This window comes from Schistocerca serialis, chromosome 5 (genome assembly GCF_023864345.2).
Source record: "Schistocerca serialis cubense isolate TAMUIC-IGC-003099 chromosome 5, iqSchSeri2.2, whole genome shotgun sequence".
Classification (NCBI taxonomy): Eukaryota; Metazoa; Arthropoda; class Insecta; order Orthoptera; family Acrididae; genus Schistocerca; species Schistocerca serialis.
This window is the reverse complement of record NC_064642.1, coordinates 232,217,319-232,239,546: the sequence shown is the minus strand read 5'-3', so window position 1 is coordinate 232,239,546 and position 22,228 is coordinate 232,217,319. Positions and strand designations below refer to the sequence as shown.

General features: G+C 37.9%; 1 protein-coding gene across 1 annotated transcript in view; it reads right to left on the bottom strand.

Moving 5' to 3' along the window:
- The window catches only part of LOC126481229 (ATP-dependent DNA helicase DDX11), a 164,943-nt gene that overhangs the window by 81,812 nt on the left and 60,903 nt on the right, over positions 1–22,228 (bottom strand). Inside the window, exons 6-7 of the mRNA XM_050104842.1 lie at positions 17,954–18,188; positions 6,669–6,821 (exon numbers count right to left, since the gene is read on the bottom strand). Coding sequence (XP_049960799.1) covers positions 6,669–6,821; positions 17,954–18,188 — 388 coding nt within the window. The remainder of the gene's footprint in view (positions 1–6,668; positions 6,822–17,953; positions 18,189–22,228) is intronic.

Genomic DNA, 22,228 nt, shown 5'->3' with positions numbered 1-22,228 from the left:
GGGGACTCTCCTAGTTCTTGAAGTGATGTGTTAAGTGTTTGAACAACCACTGAAGTTGCAGCGAAGTCAGGGTCTTGGTCTGGGATGAATATCTCTGATCCAGAAGAATCTTCTTCAACACTTTTATCACTGATGGTTACATCTTTCCTACATTTAACGCAAATCCTGCCACCGCTAGGTATTTGTGGAAATAATTTGGGCATCCATGCTGAGACATTTCTCAGTTGTTTTTTTTTCTGTATCTAATAAAATGATTTGACTTCTTCAATGGATTAGAATACTGCACTCTTACAGCACTGCAATTTTACTTGGTTCCATATTGACACAAAAACCACTTATAAACTCTCCTTCAATTTATATACTTACTTGTAACTGAACTATTAAATATACTAGATACAAACTGGTCAACACAGAGGAAACAATTGATCTGGACTAAAACCAAAGTGCACAATAATGCTGTAGGCACACTAAGCCTTAGAAGGTAACAGTCTTGTATCCTCTGAACAATGGCTCCCGTCTCTGAATGATTGTACAGACATCAAGCACTGTGCTTGCTTCAACTTGTTCACAGCCCGCTGCATACATGGACAGATACACAAGCATGCTCAGCCTTCATACAGTGGCTAAAGTCTGTGCTAATGAAATGTGCATTTTTGGACTAGAAGTATTATATCAATAGTCTATTTACAAGTTTTTCACACCTTATTTAAATCTTAGCTATAGGTCCCACACTCAACATTTCATTTTGCCAGTTAATAGACTATTAGTTTAAACTGTAAGAAACTAAGAAAATAAGCAATCAATTATAGAAAATGTTGTTTGATTTTGTTTCAAGAAGGTGATATTTTGATATTTTTAGTACTTTTTTACTTACCTTTCAGTATTTTTTAATGAAATTCCTGTTTGTTAAAGGTCAGTTTGGTCCAACTACGGCTGTTAGTGAAAAACAATAGTCTGGAATAATTTTTTTTAACAATGAACCCATTCATCCCACATTTATATTTTGCCATGTGATTTACAACAGTATGAAGTAGCTATGGAAATATTTTGAAAATTTTCAAATATGTACTTTTTGTAAAAAAAAAAAAAAAAAAAAAAAAAAAAAAAAAAATTAAATCAAAATATTAATTAGTATTTGGAAAAATGTTATTAATTAGAAGCTATGTTTTGTTGTATATCACTTTGGTAAGAGCACGAAAAATGCTGCAAAATGACACCTTTCCCAGGTCTCTATCTCAATTAGGGCAGCTCCAAGGACAATTTAAAAAAAGTCCGTTCACACATCTTTGGCCAGTTTTTGGAAAGTTTACATGACCATATTTCAGGAATGGTTTGAGGTAAAAAATTGAAATTTGGTATTTTTCTTAGTTTCAGCACCCACTATAAGTATGCCAACTTTCAGCAAAATCTAAGAGGGTGAGGTCAAATTTTTATTTAAAATGTTTTCATTTGACATGGAATGACCCAGAATGCAAATGTAATTTAGAAGCGATTATTGTCTGCTGGACTAAGCTGTTTGCTGTGGCATGAGCTACCAAAAACTAATGTGTTCCAAGATCTTTCATTTACAACTTAATAATGTTTCACATATGTTAAACGTTAACAGTAGCTATAAAAACAGTTAAGCATATTTCTGCATTAAAAGTTATTCATCAGGTGTGAATTTGTGAATGTGGTGCATGTAGAAAATTGAATGAACTGCAGCTTCACTATCTGTGAGTTGATGTGAATATTGTATTTTTTCAATAACTGTGTACTTGACATTAATGACTATCGTTTGCCTGAAATGTTAGCATCGTATACACACAAACTTTGAGCTATATAGCAGCAGTTGCCTACAACCAGCCTGTACCTAAAGGAAGTCGACCAAGGAATAATATTACCGCCAAGTGGATTATATACCATTCAAGAGGAGACAACAGTTGCAGTTTACCACTGATGGACCTACCACCGTCTGGCTGCCAACAAGGTCACAAGTCACATCCCACGTACAGATAAGCATTGAATGGAGCTCTCTCAGCAAAGATTTGGAAAGTAGTCTCACATTGTTTTAATGTAATTGCATTTACATGCTTCTTTGAATAAACGTTGTTTAATAGTGACTGGATTCCAAATTTCATGTTGTCTTTGTCTGCCACATTATTACTTTCCTAACATTACTGTTTGTTAATTTCTTTTCTCTCTTATTTACTTTAATTATCATTGTACATATCTTTTGGGGGATGTGCTTTGACATATGTGTAAAGCGTTTTTGCTGGGTAATTTTACGTATTTAAATGTTGCATTTTGTAAAATGTGCAAGCTGTTACATCTGCCATTAGTTTCCAGGCTCTGACCGATCAGAATCTCACATTGTTGCAAAGTATAAACACAATGGGTGTTTTAAATTTCAGAGCTGTCTAATGACTGTGGCTTATTCTGGCACTGGTCACATGCAGCAATCTCATAGTCGTGGGTGAGCTTGTTTTTGTAGTTGCCTTTGGGCGATTGAACAACTGGGGTGACTATATTTTTCAAAGGTATTCATGGGATTTTTATAATTTATATCCCTTTGGATCCCTTTTGCTTACTAAATCTGTAAATGACCTTTACAGTAACTCCAATCGTAAAACAAGTTCTTCTGGAGAGGAAAAAAAAGCCACAAAACTGTACTTCATTACATTTCCAAGTTAAATATTTAGGGATATTCATAATCAAAATTCACTATTTAAATCTTCAGAGTGGAAGTTTCATTAGATATGGTGTCATTTTGTGGCAAGACAATTCCCCCTCCCCCAGTGCTGTCTTATTGAAATCTTACAGTCCTTGGCTCTCAATTTCGAAATTTAGTGGTGGCCCATTTATTATGGTTTGTTATGAGTCTACAATATGGCAATCAAAGGGGAAGAGCGTGTAGTGAGATTCCAAGTTTGGGGAAATGAACAAGTGGAAGAAAAGGAAGTGGTAACTGTTATGGAAAATATGGATGAAGGCTTATTTCTTAAATCAGCACTGGGTCTTAAAACAGAAGTAAATGGAAAAGGTGGAACAGTGAGTAAGTTTCAATTGCTGTTAATGAAAATGGAAGAAGTGGGGAAAAAGGTAGAAGCTATTAGAGAATCACAAAAAGAAGTGGGTAAGAAGATAGGAAAGCTAGATAAGACGTTTGAGCAAAAACTGAAGGAATAAAAACAAGAGTAGGAATCTGAGTCAGAAAAGAAATTTTCTGATTATTAAAATTTTAAAAAAATATTAAAATTAAAATTTTGGAAAAGTTGACAATTAAGTTTCAGAGATAGTCAAAGTATTTAAATTTGGGATATCTGTAAGACAAGGAAAATTTGAGATATTACAATTGAAAATTTAGGCTGCTTGGGGGGAATTTGGATTGGGAAGGCAGATGCACCAGATAAATATGAGCTGTTTGAGGATTTTGCTTCAGGATTTCTAGAAAAGAAAAACAAAGCAAAGTCCTTGAATATTATTAAAAAGCATCATGGTATTGTAGGAAACTGGATTATCAAAGAGTACTATGAAAGGCTGATGAGTAAATTAACATATCTGGATGGCCCATTGAGTGAAAGGGATACTATGGAGGTACTAATGGAGAAGCTGCCTTCTAATAAGAGATGTGTGTTAACAGAATACAATCATACAATTAAAGATTTCCTAAGTCGAGTGAGGGATGTAGACAGGTGGTAAACAAATTCTTCACTTCACAAAAAAAGAAATTCTGAATGTTGTCATGAGACAGGGATCAGACAAACAGAATGAAATAAATAAATGTGTGAGGTGCACAAGAAAGTGGTCAAGTGAACTTTTAGGGATAATAATAGAGATCATTCCAAAAGGGAGGGGCCCCAAGTAGAAACGAACTCCCGCAACAGCAATTGCCCATTCTGAAGTAGGTCAAACTTTCGGGCTCACAAATATTACAAGCTGCCTTCATGAAAAAGAAAACAGAATTTGCAGTCATGGTAGCAGTAGTTGTAACCTTAATTTTGGTAGTGGAATGTGTGACATCAGAATCTCTTGATTGAAGATAATATGTCTGAAGTTACTTACGGAAGTATTGTGGAATCATTGGGGTCTTGTATGGAAATGTATTCTCAAATGTGTAATGGTGTCAAGTACATGAGGAGCAGCTAGGTGATGGGGAAGGGAAAAAAGGGAGGTTACAGAGAAAAAGTGATGATAGTAGTAAGGAAGATAATAGTGATAGGAGTTGAAGTAGAGACGAGGAAGAAAACAAGGGGATGTATTTCTTTAACATAATAGTTTGAAGGAGGTATATGAGGTAAAAGGAAGGAAAACTTTTTTAAATTACCCAGGAGATGAATACCAGAAATTCTGTGAATGATAAAATAGATGTAGATGTTGAGAATGAAGTTAATGTTTCTTATCGTTGGCAAAGATGAAGGTCTGGCAATGTGTGAAAATTAGCAATCATTGTATAGAAGAGAAAGGCCTTCTGAAGACACAGTGAAATTACCCAAAGTTTTTTTTTTAATTATGTAATGGAAAATGCTGATGAACTGGGAATGCTAGTACCTCAACTAAAAATCAAATACTTCTGAAATTTGAAATTGGGGGCATAAATCTGGTGTGTAATTTTCTTTATTTTCTAGTTCCGGGGCTAAGTGTAGGTATCATTCTAGGTCTGGATTAGTTAACAAAATACACAGCAGACATTAATTCTGGGGACAGTTTTGTTAATATGGAGAGTGGTGAAGGGTCAAAAAAGGGTGTTAAGCTGCATGAGAGTTTTTCAGTAAAACCTTATCCTACTGTTGGCACAAAGAAACTGAAAGGATGATGGAATGTGTAGTTACAGAAAGAAGTAAGAGAGAATACAACAGCCCTTTGATTGTTGTAAGTAAAAAGGATAGTTGTGTAAAAGTTGTCACAGATGGAATAATGTTGGACACAATAGTGAGGCAAGAGACTCATCGTCCAGAAAGTATGGAACGACTACAAAGTGAACTATATGACAAGTCTTGATTTAAGAGTTCGTTATTGTCAAGTGCCACTTGCTTAAGAACACTGAAAATATTCAGCTTTTCAGTAATAAGAGATGTTATCAGTATATACTCTTGTCCCATTTTGATTGAAAATTAGTAAATCTGTATTTACATGAGCATTAGACCAAGTTTTAGGACTGGAGCTGAGCCCCAAAATAGCCTTATATGCAGATGGTCTAATTACCACTGAATCTTAGGAAGAACATTGTAACCTGTTGCGTGGGGTATTGCATGCTTTAAGAAAAGAGAACACAATCATTAGGCTTAAAAGAACATGAATTCGTTAAGAACGAGAAAATTTTTGAGTTATCTTATCCATGGCTGGCATGGAAGCTAATCCTGAAAAGATAAAGGCAATAATAGAATGTCTGTATCCCAAAAACAGGAAGCAATTTAGGACTTTTTTAGGTTTGTGCAATTTATAGACACTTTATGCCTGGCCAAGTCTTGAATAACACATGTTCAATTAACTTATTAAGCCCTAAAAAAGTTTTTATTTTGACGGACTAATGTAAAGAAGCTGTCAATGAACCTTATGAGGCTCTGAAGAAGGAGAGTATCTTACACCCTCCTGACCACAGCCAGCCATTTTGTTTAAGGATACATTTGAGTTGTATGCCATTGGCCTAGAACTGTTGCAGAACTTTGGGGATGAGGAGAAGGAAGATCATAGAACAATAGCTTTAAAAAGAAAACTGACATTATACATCTTCAATGCCATGGTATAAATTCATTTTTATAATCATTTTCTGTTTGACTGTGTACTGTAATGCTACACATATTTCTTGTTTCTATTTCCGAGCGCGTGACTTTAACCCTCTTTTTTTTTCTTTTCTTTTTTTCCATTATTAACTGGTTTCTTGAGTATCATTACTCTGTATGAATTTTTTTATGTAATTGTTTTACTGTTACGTTGAATTTCATATTATTCTGTGATATATTTAATAACTGCTGTTTAATGCTATGAATGCTGTATCTCAAGGTTACAAATTAGTGTATTCAAACACTAATTAGTTTTACAGTCATGTGTTTCATATGCAACAATGACATTTTATCATAAGATGTAGCAGGAAACATCTGATGATAACATGGGGGGAGGGTGGGGGCAGCACATGTGAAGATACTGCTTACTGTGAGTGTATTTTTTCTTCTTTTCACTTCATACATATCTTTGCTGGTTCAGATCTCTTGTTCTATAGTGTGAAGTGGAACTGAACATTACTTCTATAATGTTACAAAAGAAATTTTCTATTATCATGTTTATATTCATCTTCTGCGTATGCAATAATTACACATACTTTTTTTTGTTTCCAGTTTTTCGTTTATGATTCAGTACACAGTGATTTCCACCAATTTGTCTTATTTTGATCATTCAAAATGTGATAAAATTATTGTAATTCAACTGCAATGAACAACATGAATTTACACACACACACACACACACACACACACACACACACACACACACAGAGAGAGAGAGAGAGAGAGAGAGAGAGAGAGAGAGAGAGAGAGAGGGGGGGGGGGGGGGGAGAAAATGGGGGGGGGGGGGGGAGGGTGGAGATGGAAGGCTCTTAATATTTCAGGGAAGAAAGTCAAGCAAAAGTGAAGTCTGAACATTCTGAGCTTTAAATGTGATTTCAAATCTTATGCTGCCAAAGGCAAGATTACCTGGTGTCCCGTAACTTCACAGCTATGAATGCTGTTAACACTCTCCAATAGATTGTGTGCTTCATCAATTATCACAATGCTATCTTTCAGTCGTATTCCACTTGCTTCACGTGTTGACTTGTGCAGTAAAGTATTGTAGGGGATAAGGACAACCTGGAAACCAATATCTCATGAATACTACTTTAAACTTGTTTGAAGCAAATATTTTTTTAAAAAAAGCCAACTGAAAAAGACATGGTTAAGTGAGACAGCATTTTCCTTTAAAATGTGAAAGGAAAATGCAAGCAAGAAACATTAACAAAACACAGAGAGATGCAGAAAAAATTTGAAGAATCAATTATTGTACATTATAGCCACGACTGCTGACACAGAGAAGTGGAGGCACAATGATAATTTATTGCTTTATAATATATAACATTGTTAATACCACTTTCTTCATTCAAAACGTTAACGCTATGACGCTTTCCAGGCAGAAGTACACAGCTGTAAGACAACACATGGGTATCATGGCAGAGTGTCACATCAGAATAAGAACCTGTGTACAATCTTAAACTATATCACCACGTTGACAAGTACCAAGATCTAGTCTCATGAAAATTCCTATAAGGTTCACTGGATCATACCTTTGTTTGTTTCATAAGTGTACAACAATGTCGGTGACTCAGGCATTACTTATCTTTAATTATTGTTAATAATTTGTCAGTATAGTAACTTTTTTACAATATATAATATTGGAAATGATGTACAATGGTTTGTAAATGTTCTTAGAACTCTTTGCTAGCATCTATGGAAAACTTCTCACAGCTTGGACGAAACAGACATAGATCCATCATCCTTTACGTTCCATAGAGTCGATCAAGAAGAAGAACCTTCAGGGTTGTGGAACAGACCAAGATACACATTAACGACCACAAGAAAATTATAGAAACTTAATCTGCACACTGTACATGAATAAACTATCACTATACTCCTTAATGCTGTTTGTGCCAAGTCCATTACATTGTAGATAATTCAGTGAACATTATTTAGTGTTGCTCCCTTCAAAGGTAGTACCTACTAAACATGATCCTACTTTATCACTTAAGAGAAAAAACAGCAAAGCTATGAATTCTGATCTACTAGACAATCTCCCAGTTTACCCAGGCTTCACAGCTTGCCTAAAATCCACAACAAAGGCATTCCACTGTGACCTATTATTAATGCTATTGATTCTCCAATCAACAGATTTGCAAAATATCTAACCAAATTATTAGTTGTTGAAAAAATTGCATTAAAATCTCCCAAATGTTCACTGACATAATGAAGTAAATCAGAATTAATCCAGATGAAACTTTGGACTCTTCCTCTTCCTGTGGAAGGTAATTTAAGTTATTAGCAGACCAGCTTCCTCTCAAGACTAGTAAATCATTTTGCCATACTTTGAAGAGTACCTACTTTTTGTATAATGAGCATTCAAATGACATTAAATTCAGCTCTATCTGTCAATCTTGCTTTTTTCGTTGTGTTTATGACACATACATGATCTGCACACAAGGGATCAAAGTTCATATGTTTGATCTCACTGTTTACCCCAAGTCAAAACATCGTGACTTATACATCCATCCACAAAGCTTTCATCATCCAGCCCAAAAGAGTACCATTTTTATAAACACTGGTACACAGAACTAACTTTGTTTCTGACAAAGACTATGTGGATTCTACCATCAAATATCTGAAGAAGGTAGTCTGGACAAACGGCTATCATGAACAATATATTAATTAACCATGTACTCAACAATATATTAATTCACCATCTCTCAGAAACGAAAACACACAGACAATCATCACAAAATGTTCAGCCTCCAAAGACATTACAATCAACCAATTTTCTGACCAGCCAAGAAAATTAGAGAGATGCTTTACCCAGTAAAAGGCAGCCTTAGTCTAAATCAACCTGGAATTTACAAACTCCTTGTGAAGGCAGTAGCACTTACATTGATCACTGTATACATACGATTTCAGAACGCTGCACATAGCACAGCCGCCACATTACATACTGCAATTTTGACAAATCTGCTATTGTCGAACACATTCTAAAAAACAAAAAACAATTAAATTTGACAAAATGAAAATAAATATTATCCCCTGCATCTACCTGCAAGGATTCTGTCATGAAACCACGTGTTCATACCCTTACAGGTGGCTGGAAATGTTGAGTAACAGAGCGAAAGTACAACACACTTTACATTTTTATAACTGGAGTTTCCTCGTGGCTGATGACATCAGCTGTGCATTGATCATGACCAGTACTACAATAGTGTTGCAGCAGGGTACTGAATCAGTGCCACAGTAACCACCACTATGTGACACCACCACACCTACAGTAGCACAACAAGATACTGTTTATACATGTTGATACAGCCACAAGGGAACACGTCATTTGATCAAGCTGCCAGGCCACTGAAACGATCTGGCCCCAGTGTGACCCAAGGTTGCATCAGTTGTTCAGGATCATGCTGCATAGCCGGTGTATCCATATGGCTCCATTCACACATTTGGCTTTTGCTGGGTTGCCATTACCTGTTATACTCAGCTACTTCCACCTGTACACATCAAGCTCCAGTTTGGTGCTGCTATAATTCACCACTTTCCCTAGCGATACCATTGCAAACTACATTGTCGTATGGGGCTGAGCACTGGCCATGGCAGCCAGCTGTTGACGAATTAGCGTCTGTTGCACAAGATGTCGCCTGCCTAGCTTTACTGCCTGGAGGGGGACCTCAACTGTATTGTAGCCATTAAAACACCATCACCACTGTCTTTCAGAAGGTCCAGCGTTCAACACCTCTTTATCACTAAGAATGTACTGAATGGCATGTTGTTAATAAAAGAATTTGATACAGTTTGCTGTCATACTGCCGGTAGACCCTGAACTTCACGGCTGGAAATCTAAAATGCTTGGGTTGGGAGATGCCATCCCATCATGATCAACAGCCAAAACAGTTATCCCACCTCCAATAACGTCTTTACAAATCTGATCACTACAGAGCACTCAGCACTGAAAAGTTACAGAGAAGTAAACTCAGATATCTACCATCTACCTGCACCAGCATTGCCAATCATATTCCTTCATCACAGACATCGACAGAAAGCTGTTGTAGTATATGGAAGTTTTGGACTTCGTGATATCTCCATCATACAATTTTGTGAACTACATATCAAAGGAGTCAAATACAGGGAGCGAAAGGCTATTTACAATTTGTACAGAAACCAGATGGCAGTTATAAGAGTCGAGGGACATGAAAGTGAAGCAGTGGTTGGGAAGGAAGTGAGACAGGGTTGTAGCCTCTCCCCGATGTTATTCAATCTGTATATTGAGCAAGTAGTAAAGGAAACAAAAGAAAAATTCGGAGTAGGTATTAAAAATCATGGAGAAGAAATAAAAACTTCGAGGTTCGCCAATGACATTGCAATTCTGTCAGAGACAGCAAAGGACTTGGAAGAGCAGTTGAACGGAATGGACACTGTCTTGAAAGGAGGATATAAGATGAACATCAACAAAAGCAAACTGAGGATAATGGAATGTAGTCGAATTAAGTCGGGTGATGCGGAGGGAATTAGATTAGGAAATGAGACACTTAAAGTAGTTTTGCAATTTGGAGAGCAAAATAACTGATGATGGTCGAAGTAGAGAGGATCTAAAATGCAGACTGGCAATGGCAAGGAAACCGTTTCTGAAGAAGAAAAATTTGTTACCATCGAGTATAGACTGAAGTGTTAGAAAGTCGTTTCTGAAAGTATTTGTATGGAGTGTAGCCATGTATGGAAGTGAAACGTGGATGATAGACAGTTTAGACAAGAAGAGAATAGAAGCTTTTGAAATGTGGTGCTATAGAAGAATGCTGAAGATTAGATGGGTAGATCACATAACTAAAGAGGACAGGTATTGAATAGAATTGGGGAGAAGAGGAGTTGTGGCACAACTTGACAAGAAGAAGGGATCGGTTGGTAGGACATGTTCTGAGGCATCAAGGGATCACCAGTTTAGTATTGCAGGGCAGCGTGGAGGGTAAAAATCGTAGAGAGAGACCAAGAGAGGAATACGGTAAGCAGATTCAGAAGGATGTAGGTTGCAGTAAGTACTGGGAGATGAAGAAGCTTGCACAGGATAGAGTAGCATGGAGAGCTGCATCAAACCAGTCTCTGGACTGAATACCACAACAACAACAACAACAACAACAACAACAACATATCAAAGTACCACATGGCCTGACAATAATGACAGAGGAAATCACTGAGGAGTTGAGTACCTAGTGCAGCAAGAAAACTAAGGAACATTTGCCCAGGAAAGCCAGAGCTTCATCTAGTTTAAAAACAGAACAGCAGCATCATAGATAACAACATGTGAAACGAACCAGCATGAGGATTAGACTAGATATACTTTTTGGTTACATAGAACTATAAATAGGGAAACCTCAAGGATGCAGAACAGGTCATAAAAAAAAGACTACATAATACGTATTTACCGAAAAAGGAAAAAGGATTAAAGTAGCTTCCACAGATCCTATGTGAAGTGATCTCATGGATGTGGAATAAGTAAATAAATCTTTAGCATATTTTCATTTATGAAGTCATAACAAACTTGTCACACAAAAAGCATTCAAAGACAACCATCAGTACAAGTAGCAGCATACAAACAAGATGAACATCAACAAAAGAAGAACAAGGGTAACAGAATGTTGTTGTTGTTGTTGTTGTGGTCTTCAGTCCTGAGACTGGTTTGATGCAGCTCTCCATGCTACTCTATCCTGTGCAAGCTTTTTCATCTCCCAGTACCTACTGCAACCTACATCCTTCTGAATCTGCTTAGTGTATTCATCTCTTGGTCTCCCTCTACGATTTTTACCCTCCACGCTGCCCTCCAATACTAAATTGGTGATCCCTTGATGCCTCAGAACATGTCCTACCAACCGATCCCTTCTTCTGGTCAAGTTGTGCCACAAACTTCTCTTCTCCACAATCCTATTCAATACTTCCCCATTAGTTATGTGATCTACCCATCTAATCTTCAGCATTCTTCTGTAGCACCACATTTCGAAAGCTTCTATTCTCTTCTTGTCCAAACTATTTATCGTCCATGTTTCACTTCCATACATGGCTACACTCCATACGAATACTTTCAGAAATGACTTCCTGACACTTAAATCTATACTGGATGTTAACAAATTTCTCTTCTTCAGAAACGCTTTCCTTGCCATTGCCAGCCTACATTTTATATCCTCTCTACTTCTACCATCATCAGTTATTTTGCTCCCCAAATAGCAAAACTCCTTTACTACTTTAAGTGTCTCATTTCCTAATCTAATACCCTCAACATCACCCGACTTAATTCGACTACATTCCATTATCTTCGTTTTGCTTTTGTTGATGTTCATCTTATATCCTCCCTTCAAGACACCATAACAGAATGTAATCAAGTTAAATAAGGCAATGCCGATGGCATTCTTTTAGTAAATGAAACACTGATACTTACAGGTGAGTATTGGTGTTTGGGCAGCAAAATAACTGACAATGGACGAAGTAGACAGCATATACAAATGCTAGAAACTGTTTTCTGAAGGTATTTGTCTCGACTGTAGCCTTGTATCAAAGTGAAACGTGAATGATAAAAAATACTGAGATTAAGAGAATAAAAGCTTTTTAAATGTAGGAGTCAGAAAAATGCTGACAGGTAGATCTAATAGCTAATGATGATGTGCTGAACATTCTAAGACATCAAGGAATTATCAATTTCATAATGGTGGGACATGTGCATGTGCATGGGGGGAGAGTGTAATTATTGAGAGAAACCAGACTTCAATAGACTAAGTAGGTTCAAACAGATATCATAAGAAAAGCCGAAAACAACACTAGGATTTTCAACTGCATTCTATAAAAAAAACAACTTAAAAAAAGGTGTCTCGAGATAATGTCAACCCAGCATTTGACTCAGTTTCCTGTAATTATTGGGAGATGAAGAAGCTGGCACAGGATACAGTAGCATGGAGAGCTGCATCAAACCAGTCTCAGGACTGAAGATCACAACAACAACAACCTGTAATTATAAGTATTGCTTTGATGCTGCATTTCAGTGAAGCAAACAGAAGTTGAGGTAAAGTCAAAGACATGGATAACGCAAAACATAAAGAAATCATCAGGAACTCTTATACAGTTTAATAAACCAGAAAAACAAAATGCACCTTTCTAACCCTATGTGAGAAATGACGGCAATGTATACAGGAAAGTTACAGTAGCTGCAAAAAGTTAGTAAATGACTCAACTATCAAATAAGAAAATAATGAAATGAAATTATTAACCTCATAAAGTTGTTAATAGTGGACAGAAATATAGTAAAACACAATAAATTCATCACACAATGTGAAGGAAGAATTGTTGAAGATACATGGATTAATAACATATTTAACAAATATTTTGCAAATATAGCACAAAATTAAAAACCAACTAATCAATAGATGATTTAGCACACCAATAGTAAAGCCACTTCAAACAAGGATGATGCACAAGACACACAAAACAATCTCACTATTATTTAGCTTCTGTATTTTAATTCAAAGAGTTACACAGGAAAAGTTTTGAATACCAAATGCAGCACATTATTTTAATGTTTAGAAAGGGAAGAGTTAAAAAAACTGATATAGCTGTGCTTAATTTCTTGACAGAGGTCATGAATGCTATAGAATAAAATGAATTAAATTGTGGCCTGTTTCTAACATGTCTAAAGCCTTTGATCTGATCAATCATGAACTGCTACTTTGGACAAACCGCGTGCGCCACACACACAACACACACACACACACACACACACACACACACACACACACACACACCTTTAAAGGATTTGTCTGAAAGCTAGCAAAGTTTTTATCCTTTTTTTATGCCCATCAACAACTGAACACTTTTGCTATCAGCAAGGCATGTCAACATGATACCTCTTTTCTCGTGTAAAATCACAGAAGCGCAGGAATAAACGGACACCCATAAAAATTTGTGGAAAGAGTGTGTATATGCAAGGGTGTTCTTGTGTCCACACATTGCCTCATTGCACAAGCAGTCGGCTATGGCCTTTCCTTGCTTTGGAGCTTGCAGGGCATTTATTGTGATGAAAGGCAACAGAAAAAGAAACACAAAAGTGACTCTAGATAAAAAAGTAGCTAAATAACAGAGGTACAAGAAGTACAAAGAGACAACACAATTTCATTTACAAATTTGAGAAATAGGTCATAGTGAGATTTTAGACTTTACGGAAACTGCAGTGATAAGACTGGCAATAACATTTCATTAACTAGTAACCTGTGACTTAACATACAAGTTTGAACTATTTATTTTGCATTTCAAAACAAAACTAGGGTCTATATTCTGGCAAGAAAAAAAATTCCGGATTTTTTGCTGGACTTCCCAGCTAAAAATACACTTTTCCTTGTCAAGTGGCTGTATACTTACCCTCGCAGCTGTAAAACTTATCAACCCTTCCAAAAGTATAAATACAAATTCCACCAAAAACAGCACATTAGTTTCTGAAGCACTGAAATTAAGATTGCAAAGTGCTTTTGTCAGCCAATCATAGCTCGAGTGGAGTGATATAGTCAGCCAATGGCAACATCACTTAAATAACAAACACACAAACAGGGAAAGTTAATGGCTTAAATTAATATACATGTAGTATAGCTAGAAACAAAGCAAAGCTTTCACATATAAATTGGTCCTTTTTGCATATGTTACCCTTTCACAGACATCAAACCCAAATATTAAAATAAAATTTTAAGTAATGACATAAATGGCTGGTCTTCTGGGCCCGAAATTTTCCTAAGTGGCTGGCCCTCAAACTGTTACATTTTGAATTAGACTCAAACACTCTGTGGTTTAAGAAATTCATAGCACATTCTCACACGTAACGTGGCTCTTCTAGCATAAAAGATAATTTACTTTGGAAGTAATGCTTGTCAAACCACCATTCACAATATTTTCCCATGACCTGTTATAAGTAGGTACGTTTGAACAGCAGTCAGAGAGTGCCAGAACGTGGGCATTACTGTGCATGCGCAGCTATGATGAAATTGGAAGCCCTTGCTTGGTGTTAGCTCTGTTTGGAATTTCATGGTTTGAGGGGCATCACATGTCTATATGCAGCACTGCAGCATGCTGCCCAGAGGGAACATACAGGTTTACTGTACTTTGGACAATTGTTTTAACATATTCTTTCCAGATAAGGAATGCAAAATAAGAAAGCAGTCCTTGGAATAATATTTATTTCAAAACTAGTCTCTACAACTCAAAGTACCATAATATTTAGTAAAATTTTGCTATGTTGTGACTTTAACATAGACTATTTTATTTGTTCTCTGCAATACTGGTATACAGCATTTCCAATCATGTTTACATCCACACAGCACTGCGAAAAGGTGGTAAGAAGGAATACAAACTTCTTGCAGCAAGAAAAAAGAAAAGAAAAGAAGGTTGTTTGTATATGCCAGAAGTAAGGACAATAAGTTTTTCATGACTTTTTCAAATATTATAAAAAATTAACAATATATCTGTGACGCCGAGGAACACTATAACTGGCAATTTATATTCTACTTTAGGAGTAAATACAAGGCCTTTTGGGGAGTTACAGTGATAAAACACAATGTGCTGCCAGTCTACTGAAGAGTGGCATTCCATACATTCAAGACATTAACAGCACAAATGAAGAAATAATGTCAAGTCTAAAGGAGGTGGGCAATGGCCTTGCCGCAGTGGATACACCGGTTCCCGTGAAATCACCGAAGTTAAGCGCTGTCGGGCGTGGCTGGCAGTTGGATGGGTGACCATCCAGACCGCCATGCGCTGTTGCCATTTTTCGGGGTGCACTCAGCCTCGTGAAGCTAATTGAGGAGCTACTTGACAAGAATAGTAGTGGCTCCAGTCACAGAAAACCATCATAATGACCGGGAGAGCGGTGTGCTGACCACAAGCCCCTCCTATCCACATCCTCAACTGAGGTTGACACGGCGGTCGGTTGGTCCCGATGGGCCACTTGTGGCCTGAAGACGGAGTGCTGTGCTAAAGGAGGTACTAGACAAGAGTTGAAACATTTCTTGTGATCAAAAAACATTGTGTTTTCACAGATGGCAGATTGTAAAATTCTGCTAAGTCAGTCAATACATTTGAAAAAGAACATTTTATTTAATACTACTGACCAAATTTGCATTTTTAGCCATTTTTAAGTAAACATTTATGTATGTTTGTACATATATAGCATTAAGAGTTCATACATTACACTATAAAAAACACATCAGAATACTCCACGAGTACTGGAATTTTGTAAACCACACTAAAATACATAATTAGGCTTAAAGTGCACATTTGCATGTTCACATTCACAATAAAGAAAAATTAAGCTTTCCAGTGTGGTATTCGGGATGCCAATTTTCTTGAAGTAACAGTACTGTACTCCTCCTTGTTTGGTTCTTCATTTTGGCATTCTGCTTTATGTGCCACAAGACAAAAAAGTATACTTGAAATTCAGTGTCGAGTTGGAACTAAACAATTGTGTGGAATGAAACATTTTGTTTGAAATAAATTGGCTACCTCTGTGGAAAAGATTAATAAAAGCCAAATTTCTTTAGAAAATCGACAAAAATAAGTTCATTGTTCTGCAAGACAATTAATGCTCGACTGACAATAATGTGGGTATAGAATAAAATAGCAAAACATATTAATAACACATTTTAGTCTTTAGTAATTGTCGTAGCGGCCCCTTACCTGTTAGAGTGCCCGCACAACAAACAAGCAAGGTGGGATGCCGACCTCCCTTCAAGAGCTCATATCAAAAACATCGCCAGTGAATGTATACATCAACAGACTTTCTGCATAAACACGACACTAATTCATGGAAAGCCGTATGACAGAGGTGCACCAATTGGAACTAATGTAACTAAGTGTAGCACTCTGCAGAATTGGTGTTATGAGCACAACAGCAGAGTTAGACCGGCAGTGTGTACGTACAGCTAGGGCAGCTCTGGCCAATGTCACTCAAAAATACTCCTGAGTAGACACTCGCCATAGTCTTTTGTAAAAATTCGTATCTTGTGTAGTGGTGTTGTTATTTCTTTTCATTGTCTTGTAATTTTTATCTGGCTTTTGCCACCACAAGAATTATTGTATTTCCTGGTGTTCTCGAGTTTGAAAATTAGTGCAAGCCAGGAAGGCGTTTCAGTTACATAAAATGTGTTCAAACTTGATCTTTAGTTCTTTCCTACCGACCGTAGGGCACTACAGTAGTTACGTGAATGTATTTTAATTCAGCAAAGAGCTCCCAACCACGGAAATTCATTTTGTTTTCATTTGACCTGATAGCTGTAAATCAAAAGAAAAAAGAAGACAAAATCACGAAATGTAGACATGGGTCACATGGTGGCTATATCTCCTATCAGCAGTAGGGCCAAAGTTGTTAATAGATGATATTAAAATGTTATTAAAGCAAACAACAAAGCTAATTACCAACACAAAATATAATGTTCTAGGGCAATGTAAGTGTAAAAAAAAAAAGAGCACGCACACACACACACACACACACACACACACACACACACACACACACACACACACCAGCAAACACAAAGGCACTAGCAATTAGGATAATGAAAGGGGCTGCCAATGGGTAAGCGCACAGGAAACTTTTAAGGAATTTATAATTTTGCCTTTTCAGAATTACAGTTATATTAAACTGTTTCTTATGGAAAGGCAAGGGCTAGAGACTGAAAAATTTCAAGATCTGATCAGGACTTGATCCCATAATCTTTCTGTTTCCAACCACGCACTTTACCACTAGACCACCAAGTACCACTATCTGCATCACTTTGTGGAGTGAAAGTGTACGACACCTTCACATCATCACCTGTCAATTCCTCATAAGTTAATGTTCCATGTTTACTTTTGACAGTTTTGAAATAACTCTCAATGGACAGTACACATTGGCTACATACTTGCAGATTTTGAGGAACTATTTTCAGTTGAGAGCAGGTCAAATGCTGCCACATTTTAAAACTTTTTGTGTGTCAAGAATACTTCCTTTCCTTTGAAGTTTAACAAACCAACAACACGAAAGTCATCAAGAAAAAGACTTCATGTCACTCGAAATGAAGGCAAAGTTGTAATTCCTGCACCCTTGAGCATTACTGAACTTCCAAGCACGTGCCTCTAACACATCAAGCGAGTCCCTTCTACCACCTGGCTCTCTGCTACAAGAACTGAGATGCACCACTTACTTGAGCAAGAGGGACTGCATCCCTGGCAGCATAGTACGGGCATGCTTTCAGCATTTTCCCAGCAGTCACGAGCTCCTCAACATCATGGACAGATGACAGAGCCGTATCCCTCAGCTGTTGCACTCTCTCACGCTGCCGGAATGGACAGCTGCCCCCGCCTACAGTCTTCTGTCGCTTAGGTGCGTTCTCTTTATCTATGGGTTTGGATTTGGTCTTGCTCTGGAGCTCAAGACACCTGAATTTAAAATGATTACCAGACGTAGTTTATAACGAAATAACTGACATCTTTCAATAAAACTATTATTGTGCTAATATAACAACCAAGACTTAGTCTCTCGTGGCCACGGGAGTGTATATTTGCGTGTTGCGTGTTACATTTTACTAGAAAAAGAGTAAGAGCTTGAAAGCTAGTGTGAATACTGCTTTCAGTTACGTGTTTTTACACTCCATATATCAGTCTGTGGTAGGTGAGTGGTTGCCTTTCCCTTATTTTACATTTTGTTCCATACAGAAATTTCCATTATTGTTACAATATGTATTCAGATCTTCAAACTGAAATCAAATCCAACAACGTCAGAAAAAAAGATTTTACTCAGCAAGTGGCAGCACAAACAGGGACACAGAAAATGTGATGAAAATTTTAGATTTCAGTACCCGACCCTTTTACATTCGGCGAAAGAGAGGAAAGGTTTGAAGGGAGTGGGTCAATTCAAGGATTAAGTAGAAAGTTTCTTACGCCAAAGAAGATACAGCAGAAAGGGAAATCAAAGCGATTTGAATATCTGGAAATTTATATTCATCGGAAAGAAAACTGGATAAAACAGTGATAAAGAAAGGGGGGAGGAAACAACCACAGGAACATGGATGACACGAAACTAGACACACACACAAAAATTATTGAAGAGTAGCAACCACAGACAAAAAACAAAGAGACAAAATAAAAAGAGAGAGATGGAAGTAAGTATTAGTGGAACTAACTCAAAACCAAATTCAATCTAAAATCAAAGAATAGACCCAATAAAGCTCATGATCCCTCACAGGGGACGCTGCATTATCAAAGGCACCTTCAGTGGCATGAACACGAGTTTGCACTTGTCAATTAAGTTGAGGGCTATGCCGGTGGTAGTGTAGCTACCAGCAGTGCCATTCAAACCAGGGCAGGTCCAGTGGAGGAGCCAGACAAAGGGAAAGGAGATAGTTTTAGACATAGGAATGCCAATTTTCTTAGAGGAGTAAATGCTGACGTCAAATTCTGGTCCTATAGGTTGAGGGCTGGGTCAATGGACCAGCACCCCATTATTATTAAATCTTCCTACGGCTTGAGAACCTAAAACGAAGTTGTAGAGTTATACATTGCCTTTTTAGATTTAGCAAAAGTTTATGACACTGTTCCTAGAACAAAACTGCGAGAAGCTACGAAAGATATAGATGTGAATGACCAACCTTTGCAGATTATTATTGAAATGTACAGAGAAAATAAGGTACAGTCTAAAATAGGGTCGAAGTTATTGGAGTCTGTTTACAAAAGGACTCAGACAAGGTTGCAGTATGTCACCCATCTTGTTCAGTTTATACGTAGAAGTGGCTCTCCAAAACAGAAAAGCTACACTGTTAATTATGTGCATGTGTTTTCATTAAGTTTTCTTTATGTTCAAACAATTCTAGCACAAGATGAATATGATCTGGAGTTCATGATACAACATTTATATCAGGAACATGACAAATGGGGACTACCAATGAGTCTAATAAAAACAGAATATCCTGGCAGTGAATAGTGACAATGGATTTGAAATACACTTCAATGACAGAGCAGCTATGAGACAGGTATAAAAATTTAAATATATAGGGGCATATAATGACAGAAGTGGATTGGGTAATACAGAAGTAAATAACAGAATACAACAAAGCAGAGAAGTTATATCGTGTATAAATTCTTTTTGGTGGGACAAGAACATTTCTAACAACAGTAAGAGAAAGAACATTTAAGCTAATGGGTGAATCTGTCCTATGATAGGGATTAGAACTGTGGATTTTAAATGCTGACCCCAAAAGACAATCAACAGCTGTGGAAATGGATTATTTACAAAGGAGCACCAGAATATTAATAATCGAGGAAAAAAAAACTACTGAAGAAGTAAGAATTAGAATGAGGGCAAATGAAACAGTGACAGATAGAATTGAAAGATAATCATTAAAAAGTTTGGAGATCTGTGATGTTTCTGAAGGTCAAAAATCTCTCCTGTAGCAAATCAAAGTAAGTTTGCACAAACAGTGCTTGTGTGAAAGTCAGCTTGCCCTTTTCATCTGTGACACACAGAAGGCAGTAAAAACAAACACTCAGATTCATGCCATGTACCTTGACTTCCAGAAGTGTTTGACAAAGTTATAATATATGTGTGCACAGAATATTACACACTAATCCTGTGACTGAATTGAAGAGTTCCTAGCAAATAAAACACATGTTGTCTGCAACACAAAAAAAATTTCCGATGTCAAAGTGGCTTTGGACATACCCAAATGGAGTACTATAGGACCACTAATGTTCACAGTATATACCAACGACCTGTGGAGAACAGGCATAGTGCAATGATAGTCGTTTACAAATAATGCTGGTGTATACAGAGAATTCTGAATGCTAGAAAACTGTAGCGACATTCAGAAAGATCTATGGAGGACTGACAGTGCAAGGATTGGCAACTGACCTTCAAAGTAAACAAATTAATTGTATTATATATAAAAACAAAGATGAGGTGACTTACCGAACAAAAGCGCTGGCAGGTCGATAGACACACAAACAAACACAAACATACACACAAAATTCAAGCTTTCGCAACAAACCGTTGCCTCATCAGGAAAGAGGGAAGGAGAGGGGAAGACGAAAGGAAGTGGGTTTTATGGGAGAGGGTAAGGAGTCACTCCAATCCCGGGAGCGGAAAGACTTACCTTAGGGGGAAAAAAGGACAGGTATACACTCGCACACACGCACATATCCATCCACACATACAGACACAAGCAGACATATTTAAAGACAAAGAGTTTGGGCAGAGATGTCAGTCGAGGCAGAAGTGCAGAGGCAAAGAAGTTGTTGAAAGACAGGTGAGGTATGAGTGGCGGCAACTTGAAATTAGCGGAGATTGAGGCCTGGCGGATGACGAGAAGAGAGGATATACTGAAGGGCAAGTTCCCATCTCCGGAGTTCGGATAGGTTGGTGTTGGTGGGAAGTATCCAGATAACCCGGACGGTGTAACACTGTGCCAAGATGTGCTGGCTGTGCACCAAGGCATGTTTAGCCACAGGGTGATCCTCATTACCAACAAACACTGTCTGCCTGTGTCCATTCATGCGAATGGACAGTTTGTTGCTGGTCATTCCCACGTAGAACGCATCACAGTGTAGGCAGGTCAGTTGGTAAATCATGTGGGTGCTTTCACACGTGGCTCTGCCTCTGATCGTGTACACCTTCCGGGTTACAGGACTGGAGTAGGTGGTGGTGGGAGGGTGCATGGGACAGGTTTTGCATCGGGGGCGGTTACAAGGATAGGAGCCAGAGGGTAGGGAAGGTGGTTTGGGGATTTCATAGGGATGAACTAACAGGTTACGAAGGTTAGGTGGACGGCGGAAAGACACTCTTGGCGGAGTGGGGAGGATTTCATGAAGGATGGATCTCATTTCAGGGCAGGATTTGAGGAAATCGTATCCCTGCTGGGGAGCCACATTCAGAGTCTGGTCCAGTCCCGGAAAGTATCCTGTCAAAAGTGGGGCACTTTTGTGGTTCTTCTTTGGGGGATTCTGGGTTTGAGGGGATGAGGAAGTGGCTCTGGTTATTTGCTTCTGTACCAGATCGGGAGGGTAGTTGCGGGATGCGAAAGCTGTTTTCAGGTTGTTGGTGTAATGATTCAGGGATTCCGGACTGGAGCAGATTCGTTTGCCACGAAGACCTAGGCTGTAGGGAAGGGACCGTTTGATGTGGAATGGGTGGCAGCTGTCATAATGGAGATACTGTTGCTTGTTGGTGGGTTTGATGTGGACGGACGTGTGAAGTTGGCCGTTGGACAGGTGGAGGTCAACGTCAAGGAAAGTGGCATGGGATTTGGAGTAGGACCAGGTGAAACTGATGGAACCAAAGGAGTTGAGGTTGGAGAGGAAATTCTGGAGTTCTTCTTCACTGTGAGTCCAGATCATGAAGATGTCATCAATAAATCTGTACCAAACTTTGGGTTGGCAGACTTGGGTAACCAAGAAGGCTTCCTCTAAGCGACCCATGAATAGGTTGG